The sequence below is a fragment of the Pyrus communis genome, chromosome 2 (assembly GCF_041283825.1).
Source record: "Pyrus communis isolate YQ-2024b chromosome 2, ASM4128382v1, whole genome shotgun sequence".
Lineage (NCBI taxonomy): Eukaryota > Viridiplantae > Streptophyta > Magnoliopsida > Rosales > Rosaceae > Pyrus > Pyrus communis.
The window spans coordinates 22055690-22070141 of record NC_142566.1 but is presented as its reverse complement, the minus strand read 5'-3'; the positions used below and the strand labels follow the sequence as shown (position 1 = coordinate 22070141).

The window sequence follows — 14452 nt, the reverse complement described above, 5'->3', positions numbered from 1 at the left end:
ACTGGGCCTTACCTCCCTCCGTCCCTGATGGTGGTGGGGGTGGGTGGTAGAGGGAGTGGTGGGAGGATCTGAATGATCAACTGAGAGTCTATTTATAAGGAATTCATGCACAAAAATGTGAGTGTCAGCTATCACCGACTTACTATCACGGGAAGAATTTTTTTTTTATTTCTAATAGGCACCCAAATTTTTGTATTAAATTTGTTCATTAAATGGATTCGATGGGTCACTAATTTAATGCATAAATTTAATTTTCGTCTGAATTTAATTTTAATAGTAAGAAGTTGGTCCAATGAGCTTTGAGGTTAGTGTTGTGAAATGACTAAAAAATATCTGAGTTGTCGGGGTAAAGATGTCTTTTTATCTGGAAAATAGTTGAAACTTGCACTTAATCAACTTCAATTGAAAAATCTTGCACTGAATGACACCGATGCAGTATCGGCCAATACTTTATAGTATTTTGAGATATATTCTGTTTAGAATTCGATTGGTGATGATTTTATTTTAATTTTGGTTGGAGTTTTTCTTGTTAGAGAGAAAAAAAAATTGTATGAGAAAAATGAGGCGTGAGAGTCAAAGAAATATGTACACAATGGTGCTTATAAAATGAACTCTAAAAGTAATTCAAAGTGATATTCTTGTTCAATTTGTTTCGTGCTAAATAGTCATTTCACTCCTCCCACCGGTCCCTCCCTCTCTCTTCCTCCGTGTTTTTATTTTTGCCATTTCTCTATAATTAACATGCACGTTCTTGTTTTACTGATTTGATCATCGGAGTACTTTGTACCGAAACAACTACGGCATCACAATTTTCGATTCAATTTATTTCTTACAGTTGAGATCATAACTGACTTATCCAGCTGAAAAAGTATATATATTTTGAGGTCTATAACTTTGTCTGCAACACGAGAGAGGAAAGAAGTTAATTGGGAATTTGGGAGTGATCGACCAAGTCCAACTTCACATGTATGATGTACAAATTGCAGAACCTTATGAAGGAGAAAGGGGTCACATAACAACTTGTGCCCAGGTTCGTCGTTCCACCCAATCTTTAAAGATATTTTTCAGTGTGATCGGCATATAAAGTGATTCATCACGTGTCATTATACAAATTATAAGATATATGTGTTAAAAAGTTAATAATTTAAAAAATAAAATTTTTCACTACTTACATAAAAACACGTAATATATATTACATATGCTCTCGTCACAATTAAAAATTTATCCAATCCGCAAACCCACTCGCCAAATTCAACAAGCACTCACCTACCCTAAAGGGCCTAAACCCACATGTGCTTGACACACATGACTATGTCTCTGACCCACCAGTTAACCTTACCCCACTTGTCAGCCTGTTACTCCAAGCACCACATAATCATATCCTACCTCTGATAATTCTATCACCCCAGCCCTAGAATACAACTTTTTTTAACATCCCACGTTGTTGGCCTACTTTCTCTCGGGCCAGAAGTGAGGGAATATATTGAAGAACTTGACGTAGATGATAGAGGCAGAAAAAGCGCAGTTGGTGCTTCGTTAGGGGGTGAAATTTTTTACCAAATTTTCATACCAATTGTATCATACCAAAGTTATGCCAAAATATTTGTACCATTGGTAATGGTACAGTATTTGTACTGTACCATACATTTTTGGTACTGTAATGGTATTCAAAACTATTACCAGCAGTATACCGTACCGTACCATTACTATTAATATTATATCATTTATTTATTCATTTATATATATTTAGGTATTATTATCATTATATATGCACTTTATATTTTTTTCTAGTCATTTATCCAATCATATCACCCTCTAACCTCTATTTTCCCAATAAAAAAAACCTAAGCCTTGTTGTCCTGCGACTCTTCATCTTTTCACTCATCTAGCCACCGACTTTATCTTTGTTGCTTGAGTTCCAGCGACTCTCTCCGGAGTCCACCTCATCTTCTCCTCGTCTATCAAATTAATTTTTGTAAAATTTTAAAGAATGTAGAGATGGAATTTAGGAATCTTTGTACTATTTTTTTAGGAATATTGGATTCTTTCAGCAACTCTTCCATCTATTTACTTCTTGTTTCTTAAATGAATATCTATAAAATTCTCATAATTAAATAAAAAAAGTTTTAAAAACCCAAAGGAAGTGTCCAAAACACGTTTGGGCCTTGAATTGGGTTGGAAAAAAAAAATCAATTTTTGGCCCAAAACAAAATGGTAATTACCATTACCATACCATGTTAACCAAACTATTTAGCATGCCAAAATTTGGTATACTGAAAGTTTGGCACGGTAATGGTAATAGATTTTGTCATACCAAAAGTTTGGTATGGCAATTGGTACATGAATTTTGGTACGATAATCGTTCCAATACCACCCCTACCCCTACCTTACCAAATATTCCCAACATACCTACGTTAACCCATCACGATTCACCTGTGTCCCCCCCCCCCCCCCCCAAGTCCACTTCTTCTGCACCATTTGACGTCACCACACATTTAGGTCAACCCAACTCATCTACAACCATCCTCTTCAGGAAATTTTTCATTGTGACGGGAATACAAATGGTACAACACGTGTTTTAATAGAAATAGTGGAAAATTTTATTTTTTAAGTTATTAACTTTTTAGCACACATATCATATCATTTGTATAGTGACACGTAGTGTACCACCCTGTGTACCGGTCACACTGAAAAATCTCTCATCCTCTTCAGAGCCCTCACTTCAACCCACACAATCTATACAACCTCCACGTCAGTCACTTCATCCCAAACACCCTCCAGCATGGCATAGCGACTACCACATGTCCAACCAAGTTAATCATTTTGCCTCGATGCCTTGTTCTTCAGGTACTCGATATCCCATTTCTCATTCTCTTTCTTACTCTCGCTTTTCTTCTGCCCATTGTGCTTTTCTAGGAAACATTACATGCTCTTTGTTGTTGCATGTTTTAATCAGCAATTCGAAGTAAAACAATGACATGACCACATTTTATTCAGACTTTCATGATGCTGACCAAAACATACATCTAGCAGCAAAATAATTACATTTCCAGTACTAATTCTTTCTGCTTTCTACTATATATAATTATTTACATCTCAATCTAAAATCCGAAAATGACAATAATTAAGAAAAAAGAAATGGAAAACCCTTTGTGCTTGGCAGCAAAGGCAACGCTCCTGATTTGTCCTTTTGAAATCAGACGACATGGATCACAATGTGTTTGTGTTTGTATGTATCACCAAAATTGCATACATGAAGCCATAGCTTTGTTATGGCCCCGTTTAACACCCACATGCAAAGTTGTATGTTAAGAATTATCTTTGTAATATTTACTTTCCTGATTTAGTCTTGATCAAATCTCATCAAAGGTGGATCACGAATTCCTAGCCTTAGAAATAGGTGTAATTGAATGTTGTATTTGTATATATACACGGCCAGTCCTGAGAGTAGTCTGAGTAGGTGCCCCGCCTAGGGCCCCCACTTCGGAGGGCCCCCAAATATATATATATATATATATTATATATAGGAAAATATTATTGACACTCCAAAAATCTCATCATACACTATTTACAATTGTATTTTTCTTTCCAAATAGAAAAAGTTTGGAATGTAAAATAAGAATTTTAAAGTGTCAATAACAATTTTCTATATATATATATATATATATAACTTTATAGTTTGAGTAAAATATCTAAATATGAAATTATAAATATTTTTTTGGACCTTGCCGTGCAGCGTTTTGGGCGGGGCCCGGGGAGGGGGGGTGATAAATGTGTGTGTGTGTAATATATATAAATATATCTTTAGAGTTTGAATTTCATAAAAAATTTAAATATAAAATCATATAATTGTCTTGAAACTTAGTGTACAAAGTGTCCTTGGGTGGGGTGCAACTTTAGCAACAATTCAACTTTTTTTTTGGAATTTAGCGCACATCATATTGGTAGCAAGGCGAGTCTGCGCCTGCGAATTGGTTCTTTCCCACTTACAGAGGTACCTCACCGATCAATGCTTCTCTTCTCTTCTGCTTCTTTTTCTATAATTTCATTTGTGAGTGTTTGTAAATATAATTAGGGTTTTCGATTCTAGGGTTTATGATTTGTTTATTTTAATGTGTATTGTTTATGCAAAATCAATGTTCACTTGTCAGGTGTCTATATTGCAATTATAAAATTCGAACTTGTGGATGCACTTAACAAGGTTGGTTACTTTTGCTTCCTAACTAGTTTTGGTTCAAGATAATTCAAAGTTTCAATGTTGAATTTTATCGTATTTTTTATGCACCTTGTTTTGTGTTGTGTTATCTGTATCAAATTTTTGTGTTGGGTAGTGGATGAAATTTGAATTTTAGTTTGTTTCTCTGTCAATTTGTTATTTACATAATATTGAGTTGATTGTTGATTGTGGGGTTGTGATTTCTTGATTGAAAAACAGTTGGTTATCATGTCTCCTATTAGAAATAGTAAGCCCACTAACAGAAACAAAAAATATCTCTCTGGATCTCTAAAAAGAAGAAATAAGACAAATGAAGAAGCATTAATAAAATCTCAGGCTGGATCTCTTAGTAAGTTTTTTAAGAAACAAGATGATAGTTCAATGAACGAGGAACGAGGGAATCATGACAGTAAAACAAATTGGGTGAAAGTAATCAGAAAATCTTTCATCCAATTGTCTATTATTAGTCAAATCTATTTTTAACGTGAAATCTGCTACATAGATTCAAAATAGCGGCAGCCCAGCCAAGCCGCCGCCATAATAGTGACGGCGAAAACGACGATGTTGGGCGTTGTAGAACGTAAACTAGCTGAGACACCGACTGCACCAGGGACCGTCCCATTCGATGACTTCACGCTGCAAAGTGCAAAACCCACCGTCAATATTTCACTCAAAAATCAGAAATACATTTTTTTAAACTATATAATAAATTAAAATATGTAATTAAATAATTAGAAAAGTGTTACATGTTGTGCCAGTAGCCTGCAATCACAAATGCATGGATGGCGATACATGTCAATTATTAAACAAGAACGTGCCAGCCATGTCTTATTTATTTGACTATTCAAAAGTGGTCGAACCTAATATGCACGTTTTATTTTTTTTTTTTGGACCAATTTTTTTATTAATTTATTAATTTAATTTAATATTTTTCAAACTTAAGAGACTTAATTAATGTACCTAAATATTAATATTAAAATTTATGCACCAAAACATATTATATTAAATTAATGTACCTAAATATGTGTACCGAAATGTATGTACCAAGATATATATACTTAAATTTATTTACCGAAATGTATTATAGTGAATTAATGTACTCAATGTTTGTATCGAAATGTATATACCGAAATATGTGTACCTAATTGTATGCACTGAAATGTATTATAATAAATTTAATGTACCTAAATGTAGAAGACAAAGTATATCAAAATATATTGTATAACAAAAATTAATTTATCTAAATATTTTCAACAAAATATATTACAATGAATGAAATGAAAATAAAAATTATAATGAAATGAAAATAAAAATTATAATGAAATAAAATTAATACATTAAACTTAGGAAGAAAAGAGAAGTAATTAAAACATAAAGAAAAATAATAACAATAAATAAAATGATTAATGTATAAAGGACTAAAATTAGATTTTGATCTTAGTCGTGATTTTAGTCTAAAAATCATCAATAGTGAAAATGATTACCTGATCGAAGGAGCAGGGCAGAAGGTGATGATGTAATTGGCGGAAGCACAGGTGATGGTGCTGGTGCCGTCGTCATACGCATAACTGTAAGCCTTCGGGCACGCAGTTTTAAAAAATTGCGAATAAGAACTCGGCATGCATGCGTCCGGCGTAGCGTAGGGCCCGCTACAGCAGTACTGGGGCTCCCCAAACGTCTCGCATGCGCTTTTACACGCCACTCCCTCGCCACTAGCCGTCACCTTCAGCTCCGAGGGGCACCCGTTGTTCAAGTCCACAACGCACCCGGTGGTCGTGCAGTTCCCTCCGGTCCCGCCCTCGGCCACCACCAAGATGGGAAGGTTATACCCATCGACCAAGCTCACGTCGTAGAAATCAAGCCCGCCCGTACCGTTCAGCGTGAACTCTGCGAAAGTAGCCGGCGGCGCGGCTCCACGGCCAGCACATTCAACTGCAGAAGACCCGCAGTCGCCTGTCAAGCAAGAGAAGTTGCCTGTGGTTGAGTCCTGGGAGCAGAGCGTTCGCCCCCATAACCTACCAGACCACGAGGTGGGGACGGAAAACGTGTTGGACTCTCCAGGAGGCAAAGCGAATCCAGTGGTGGCCGGTCGCTGGTCGGTCCCGGCATTAGACAGAATGGCCGGCCATATGGTGGTGGTGCACTTGTTTGCGATGGTGAACGTCGCCGGGTAGCCGACTCTAATGGATTGAAGGAGACAGAGAAGGAAGAGGAAGGATGAAAAAACTTGATGGGAAGCCATTGGAAGTGAAATGTTTTTTTTTTTGTTTCAGTAGATCGTGTGGGAGATGGCTGTTTTACAGGGAAGGGGTGAGAGTTGGCCCAGTTGGGAAATGTGGGAGGACATAAATGGGAGATGGGCGGTTTTTCAGTGACGTAGCCCCTTACATAATTTGTGTACTTGGAGCCGTGCGGACCATACATAATTTGTGTAACAGTCGAAAGTAATATAAGAGTCGAAAGTAATATAAAAGACCTTTTCAACGGCGGCGTGAAATTATCAGCAGGGCCTGCGGGCGGGCAGAGAATCAGTGACGTAGCCCCTACCACCCACTCCATCCTACCCCTGCTTATCTATTTTATTTATCCTTTTATATATCACACTCTAAGTCAAAGCCAGCATTGTTTTATTCGAGAAAACATATGTGACGTACGCCCTACCACCTACCGCCCACTTTATCCTACCCCTGCTTGTCAAACTTTTATTTAGAGAAGTGTTATTGTTACTTCAAAAATCTCATTCTACACATTCCTCACAAGTATATTTTTCTTTCTAAATATAGAAAGTTTGAACTGTAAAATGAGATTTTTGAAATGCTAATAACAATTTCTTTTATTTATCCTTTTATTTATATGTTTTTGAATTTTCGTCAGCATTATTATCCTCCCCGTGCCTAACAAATAAATAAAGCTGAGCTTTCACTGAGATTCCACCGCAAAAAGAAATGTGAGATTTTGATTTGTGGTAGGAAGTTGGGACGACAAAAGAGTTCATTCCAACATAGTTGCGGTGGGAACCACAAAAGAAATGTGAGATTTTGATTTGTGGTGGGAACCACAAAAGAGTTATGTTGTACATCGATATCAAAATCTAAAAATCATCCAAAGTATATTTGAAGATCACCGAGTGTAAATGTTTGAATAAATGAAGGAAATAATAGGTTCAAATATCATCTAAATTTTCTCATCTACATCATTAATTGCTTATTTTCCAAAATATTTTAACAATCTTTATACGGTTGGCCAATTAACTTTTTAACGATTGGTTTGAGTACTAAAGCATGTGATCTCACATCCATGGTTGCTCATCTCCATCTATGCAGCAAAAATAGCTATACAACTCCATGATCAACTTGTTTTTTTTTTTTTTTTTTTTTTCCAATTTGTAATAGAGAAATGAAAACACCTGCACATAAGAAGAAAAAAAGGAATTTTTAAAATGCAATGAAAGATGATGTGAGAACTTGCTATGAGACAGTTGTTAGGATAAGGATGAACGAAACCGACAATTTTTAAAGTTGAATTTTCTGTCAGTAACAATATAAATTAGAATATAATATTATGGTTTTTTTTCTCCACTCTGCATAGACGGAGACAAGTAACCATGGATGTGAGATCGCATACTTTTGTACTCAAAACCAATCGTTAAAAAGTCGATTAGTCAACTGTATAAAGATTTTAGCTTTCGAATTTTAACTTGCTACAAACTGTGTGACATTTGAATATAATATTCTAATTTATATTGTTCCAATATAATATAATATAAATTATAATATCTGTTTTCGTTGCTCAAACAAAAGTCACACACAGTTTGTAACAATATAAATTAGAACATAATATTAAGTTTTTTCTCTGCGCTGCGTAGATGGAGATGAGCAACCATGGATGACTTCTGGATTTTATATAGTTTTCGTCTGAAAATTCAGCTTTAAAGAGAGTGTTATTACCATAAGGTGTAATTTGATGTTTTCGATTCATTTTCGGAGTATGGAATGGAATTGAAAAGGTATCTCATGAAAAGAAAGTCAATTTAGAAAAGCTGATTGCATGTAAAAGGAAGGGAGAGCAAATCATGCTAACCACTTCATCTCAGCAGCAAACCTTCTATTGTTTTCAATGTTTATAGATTATCGAGCAGTGTAAATTTTCGCATCCTTTCATTGAAGCCAGAGCAAATAAACTAATAGTCAAAAACACATAAAACAAAGGGAAAAAGATACCTGGGATAAACTAAATTAACTAATAGTCAAAAACACATAAAACAGAGTCAAAAACACATTCTTGCCTGCAGTTTTGAGGATGTCTGGGCTTCGTTCATGTTCTTGTGCCAAGGAAATCATCTACCAAATTCAACCACAAATGAGGGTAAGATTCTATTACAATTCTCAATAGCTAATAAAACATACACTAATCAAGAAATATATCCCAAAAATCATGCACAACCCTGTATTGCAGTAACGAACTCCGACATCACAGCAGTAATCCGAAACTCGAATTTCTCAAATTCTCAATATTTTCTACTCAAATGAGCTTCAGCTAACCCTTTTTCAAAACACTGAAAATAACAGATCGAAGGTACTTACTCGTCATAGGGTTTATGCAGGCCCATATTCAACCATTAGAGAAAAGGCAGCGGCCAGGGAGTTCTAGAGAGAGAAAGTGGTTTAAAGGAGAAGAGAGATGAAATTTTAGAGAGAGAACTCGAGAAGTCTGCACAGGAAAGAAACGGAAAGGTTCACTGGAATCTTCGAGAGAGCGAGGTCGAGAAATCTGAGAGAGAACACGCGTCCACCATCAGCAACTCACGTCCACCATCACCTCACTAAAACAGGGGTAAAAACGGCATGACACTGTCGAATGAACAGTGTTTTAGGCAATTTTCTCTTCTTGTATATACTAGCACTGATGCCTGAGCGAAATATATCACCAACAGAAAACAGAGGTCTCCTATGCTGCGGGTTTCAAAACTATATAGAAAACAGAGGTCTCCTATGCTGTGAGTTTCAAAACTATATAGAACATGTAAGATTTGTAAATTTATATATGATAGCGATACTATTTACATACATGTGGAATGTAGGAAGGAAATTACAGTCCTTTGGTTCTGAATCAAGATCACTAATTCCAAAAATACAATTTCAAGAACCATTTTCGTACAGTTGAACATCAAGAAGACCACTAATTCTGAAATACAGATTAAATTTCTCTCCATGTTAAAAAGCATGTAAGCAGAGAGACAAAGGATGTGGTTTCTATTACCAGTAGGATTAGCTTGTAAAGACTTGTCCACTGTGTTCTGAATATTGGTCTCCACTGTAACCATCTTTAGAGAACTTTTCTGTAGATAATTCCACTGTAAAAAGAAAACCATGTTAGAATGCGTTTCTATTCATAACACGTTCAATACTTTTTAGTGGACTATGATCGGATTTTAATGTTGTGTGTCAATATATAAAATAGAACAAAGCCACTAACAATCTGAAAATATCATATAATTGATAGCGGTATGCACTTTTGGTAGATACTTTGTAATCAGATTGCAAAATATTGGGGTGTCCAAGTTCCCGCAAGAGTGTGTTATCCTTAGCAGAAAGGATACATTTTGATATTTCGTAATTACCCAGATGAAATCATGGCTAATGCCTCACACATCTGTCATAAAATATAAAAAAATAAAAAAATTCTTAAATACAAAGATTCATCATTATAGCCTAAATTAACATCTCATTATCATATAGGAACAGACGAAGGTGCTCAAACTCAAAGTGTACCACATGTTGACATCCGACAAACCAATCAAAACAAAAGATGCACAAAAGGGTCTTGAGTTTTGCCAAACACACCACAATTGTAGATAATTATAACCCAAATTCTATCTTCAAAAGTAGGTGTTAATCAAACTATTAAGCCAGCAAAACTGAAGGAAAAAATTTGTTAGAAAGAAAAAAAAAAAGAAACACATATTGCTCATCACAGTTTTGGAAAAAATAAATGTTAAAATAAAGATTCCAATTATGGATGTTAAATGCTTCTGCAAAATGGGATTTTTAGAATGATTTTCTGCTTACTCAGTTTGTGGTGATACAGTGCTTAGGAATTCATGCTTGGTCCAAGACAGTGAAGATGCTTTACCCAAATGAAGGAATAGACTTACCATCACAGGAAACTCATGCCTCCTCTCTACAAAGCTTTGCTGGCTCTCTGTTTTTCTCACCTGCAATTTAGACCCAATGCGCAGAGGCATTTCACCCATAAATTTCTAAATCCATAAACATCTAAAAACAGAGAACAAAAAACCGAGAAAGCCGTGTGTGCAGGCGTGCATGTTTCTCTGGTACATTTTATCAAACAGGTGATGGGCACTGAGCAAAAGATACATATGAATGTAAATGTTGTTTGTAAACTCAAATGGAATGCGTAAAATTACACTCTAACATGGTTTGGCAATTTCATTTCATTAAGTGATTTCAAATTCAATAATCAGAACATGATAGAAGAAATACGAAAAATTACAGTTGGAAGTCACACATCAGTTAAAGAGTTGAAAAATAAGCGAGCTTGCTTTGGGAACTATATTTACACCTACAAAATAATAAATACAGCAAGCTAGCACTTATGAAATAATCGAAAAAGGCAAAATTCGTTTTCAATTCTTCCTGATATTAAACCTAAATATAAAAATCGATCTGCTTTAAACCCAGAAATTCGAAACCCCTCACCAAAGAAAGTACCACAACTCCGAAAATTTTAACCCTTAGAGTTCACACCTGTTATAAAAACTGAAAGAGAAAAAAAACCATAAGTTCTATTAAAAAAAACCCAAAACCATAAAAGAGAAGAAAACAACATTCTCCATATACATGAAAAATGAAGAACTGATTGATTCCCACGTATTCAACTTTCATAATACACAAAAATTACAAATTTGGTTCCACAAAAGCCCAAAAGGGAGAAGCAAAAAGAGAAACTAAAACGTGATTATGAGGGTCTGCAGCCCTGATTTTCATATCCACAAACGTAGAAATTCTTATATTTTCGAAAGTATGCGGAACCCAACACAAAAACTAAATAAAACCTTAAATAATACATTAATCATCTGTGTTTTGCTTTGCAAACAGCAAGGGGATAGGAACTAAAATAAATTCCCTGACCAACAGCCTCTCAATAACCAAGCTTGAAAGCATAAAAACAAACCCTTCAATCTTTGTATGCAAAATTAATACCACAATAAATTCAACCGCATTTCCACAATTAAGAATCAAATTTCATAAAAAAAATATACAAAATTTACAGAATTTCACCCAAACATAAAGAGAATAGTACTGTTAGATGCTGAGAAGAAAAAAAACCAAGGAAGAATGGAAGATGGGTTTTACCTGAGGACTTGAGCTTGAATCCAATCAAAAGAGAGAAGCTTACCCCCGGACTGAAGCTCAAGGGGCCTGCTTTTGACACGCATGAGGCGCCTGGTGGTAGATGTGGTTCTACTGCTAGAGAGTTGGAGAAGGTTGGTTCTGGTTTTTGGTTGAGAGAAACAAACATGAATCAAAAAAGAAGCAGTGGATGATTAACTTTAAAAACAACTAAAATCAAACATGTAATACCTGAATTTATCTCTTGCGAGTATAGGCATGTAAAGAGAAACGAATTGTACTGATAACAAATTACTCGCTCCACAAACTGAATATAAATCTACTATGCAAGTTCCAATCTTGTGCAATGTTATCAAACTTTTTCTACCCTGGACTGGTTCAAATCTCAGTATCCCACTGCAAAAATTGAAAATGTTTTTCTGAAAACATTACAAAAGATATTTTAAGACTTGGCCTCTGACTTGTGAAGTACTTAAAAGTACAATTTGTTTTATAACCTTCATTAGAGAAAAAACTCAAACTCCTTTAATCCAATCATAATTACACATTGCAAGCATTTGATTCATATCATTAATTAGCATTAATCATAACCCGATCATGATTCATCGTATCCCAACATCAAAATGAAATGAAATTCTACTATAATAACATTAACAACAGTTAACTTTTGAATCTACAAACATATTTTCTAGTATCATGTCCCATGTTTCTTGATCATTGCAAATTTACAACTACCAAAATCCAGAGGACCTCTCAAGCTTATGCATCACCATATGTGCACCACAAAAACATGTAAACTAAACAATTGATCACAATAAACGCTACATTCTCAGTCGAAGTGCACCATATGGTAATAGATGATCTTTCAAATTTGGAATGCAAGTTGGTAAACAATAATATCGTAGGCAATCATTACATAGTGTCCACAATTTTAGGAATAAATGTGCACGCAGATGTTTGTTAATGTATCTCTAAGTAGATGGTTAATTTAGTTCAAGACTACTTTATCAATTTGCCACTGAACTTTATGATCACTGTCTCTCAAACTATTTTAATTAGCCAATTTACTCCCTTTCCGTTAAATTTCTACACATTCCAACCATGTCAGTGATAAAATGTTGCAGTAGCTCCAATTACCTGTGCACAATGCCCTAAAATTTTCTGCAGAGAAAAGAGTCAGTGTTAGACATTTGGCATGAGATAATGATGAAGTGTAAAGAAGAAAGCTATTCCGCAGATCCGTAAAATAGCACGGTCAAAACCAGCAAGATTGCTAAAGTTATCTGAGTTGAGTGTAATTTTACATGTAAAGTGAGTGTAATTTTAAGTTGGTGATTAGCAATAGCATGCACTGATACAAACAAAAACTTGAATTCCAATGTCATGATGATTATTCTAAATCTAATGAGTAGTTTTCAATTAAAAAAATCTAGTAAGTAATTACAAATTATACGAACAAAAATATGCAATTGTGATTTATACTGCAAAATTTGATAAAAATAAGATGATGATTAATCCAGCTGGTTTCTTCACTCCTATTACATAAGACAAAAATACCAAAAAGTAAAAAAAGCATCAAATTTTCATTCAATTGAATAACATCCACTAAATAACCCAAAATTGAACACACACAAGTAGAAATAAAAATTAAGAAACCCTTCCCAACAATTGAAAAGAGTAGGTTTTATGTTCAGAAGTCAAGCCTACAAAGATAAGCATGTTCATTAACTTCATTAACATCCTCCATTTAAGACAACGCTATCAAAAGCACCAATCCTGCCCACCGTTGAAACAATTTCAACAAACCCAAATCAAACTAACCAAATTTTAGCCAACAACTGATCAAAATAACGTCGCACAAACCCCAAAAGTTGCACCAATCCACACATAAGTGTAAACTTGTACGGCAATTACTACAATCTGAATCAAAATTCCACTGTTTAACACACAGTGCTTTGGAACTGTATAAATAATATAAAATCAGAAAAAGTCCTAATCTTTTTTTAAACTCACAAAATTTAAGCAAAATGTAATCCCTAACAAAGATTTTGGAGAATAGAAAGGCCAATTCCACCCAATTTAAATTACGATAATTACAAAATAACTCAAACGCAGGCAATTTGATCGAAATTTGCAGAGCAAAAAACCCTAAAAACAACAGAAAGAAAAACTCAACATAAATTGAAGAACAAAAATCACTAATCACACAACCAAAATTAATGAAAAAAAAAAAAATAATACCAATATGCATGAAATACCGAAATAAATAATCAGTAAGGGAGAAGAAATTGATCCCATGTTGGAGCTTTTTCGTTCCAATCTAAATCGAGCAGGAAGGAAGAAGTTGAGGAGGAAAGACCGAACCTTGAGAACTTGATCTTCTGGGTAGCGAATCAAGGAGCAGAAGTGGGCTTGAGGGGAGTGAATTAAACTTACGAACCCAAAATCACAAAAACATCCAAATTAAAACATAGGACCAGATATTGTTAGGCACCAAACAAAAAATTACAAATCCAAAACTTCAAAAATAAAAAATAAAATTAGAAACAAATTAAGCGGGATGTATTCAATTGAGATTTTGAGTGTTTTTTATTATTTTAATGAGTCTAGGGTATTCAATCAGGATTTTAAGTGATTCTCTGAAATTCAAGATGTATTCAATTAAAATTTTAAGATAGATTTTAGAAATCTGAATGTATTCAATTAAGATTATAAAGAAATTTATAACATTCCAAGTGTATTCAATTAGATATTGATTTTAAAAAAATTTGAGAAAGTTGAGGAATTATTGGGAATTAGAGAGATTTCCTAGTGTATTTTAAGTATCCATAAATCTCACATATCCCCATGCGATTTTGAGAGA

At 34.6% G+C, this 14452-nt stretch overlaps 1 protein-coding gene across 10 annotated transcripts; it reads right to left on the bottom strand.

The window, feature by feature from the left end:
* Positions 1 to 4628: 4628 nt before the first annotated feature.
* On the bottom strand, positions 4629 to 14163 carry LOC137748555 (thaumatin-like protein 1). Of its 10 annotated transcripts, XM_088687051.1 has the most exons (11): positions 13954 to 14161; positions 12727 to 12750; positions 11821 to 11985; positions 11593 to 11730; positions 10371 to 10430; positions 9729 to 9868; positions 9476 to 9569; positions 8800 to 9066; positions 8502 to 8556; positions 5701 to 7622; positions 4629 to 4852 (listed from the first exon to the last, which is right to left on the bottom strand). In XM_088687051.1, the coding sequence occupies exons 10-11, from the start codon at positions 6456 to 6458 to the stop codon at positions 4711 to 4713; spliced, it is 900 nt and encodes a 299-aa protein (XP_088543177.1). In that variant the 5' UTR covers positions 6459 to 7622; positions 8502 to 8556; positions 8800 to 9066; positions 9476 to 9569; positions 9729 to 9868; positions 10371 to 10430; positions 11593 to 11730; positions 11821 to 11985; positions 12727 to 12750; positions 13954 to 14161; the 3' UTR covers positions 4629 to 4710. The 10 variants fall into 10 exon arrangements, 9 of the variants coding, with proteins under 9 accessions (XP_088543177.1, XP_088543166.1, XP_088543153.1 ...); XM_088687040.1 differs by lacking the exon at positions 9729 to 9868 and having other exon boundaries at positions 11821 to 12008; XM_088687027.1 differs by lacking the exon at positions 9729 to 9868.
* Between the last annotated feature and the right edge of the window lie 289 nt (positions 14164 to 14452).

What these genes read in the sequence shown, in the direction of transcription:
- LOC137748555 (XM_088687030.1), bottom strand. Translation starts at nt 6,458, where the DNA reads ATGGCTTCCCATCAAGTTTTTTCATCCTTCCTCTTCCTTCTCTGTCTC. An exon ending in TGCCCTGCTCCTTCGATCAG is followed by an intron (nt 4,853 to 5,700) that starts GTAATCATTTTC and finishes TGCACTTTGCAG; the next exon opens with CGTGAAGTCATCGAATGGGA.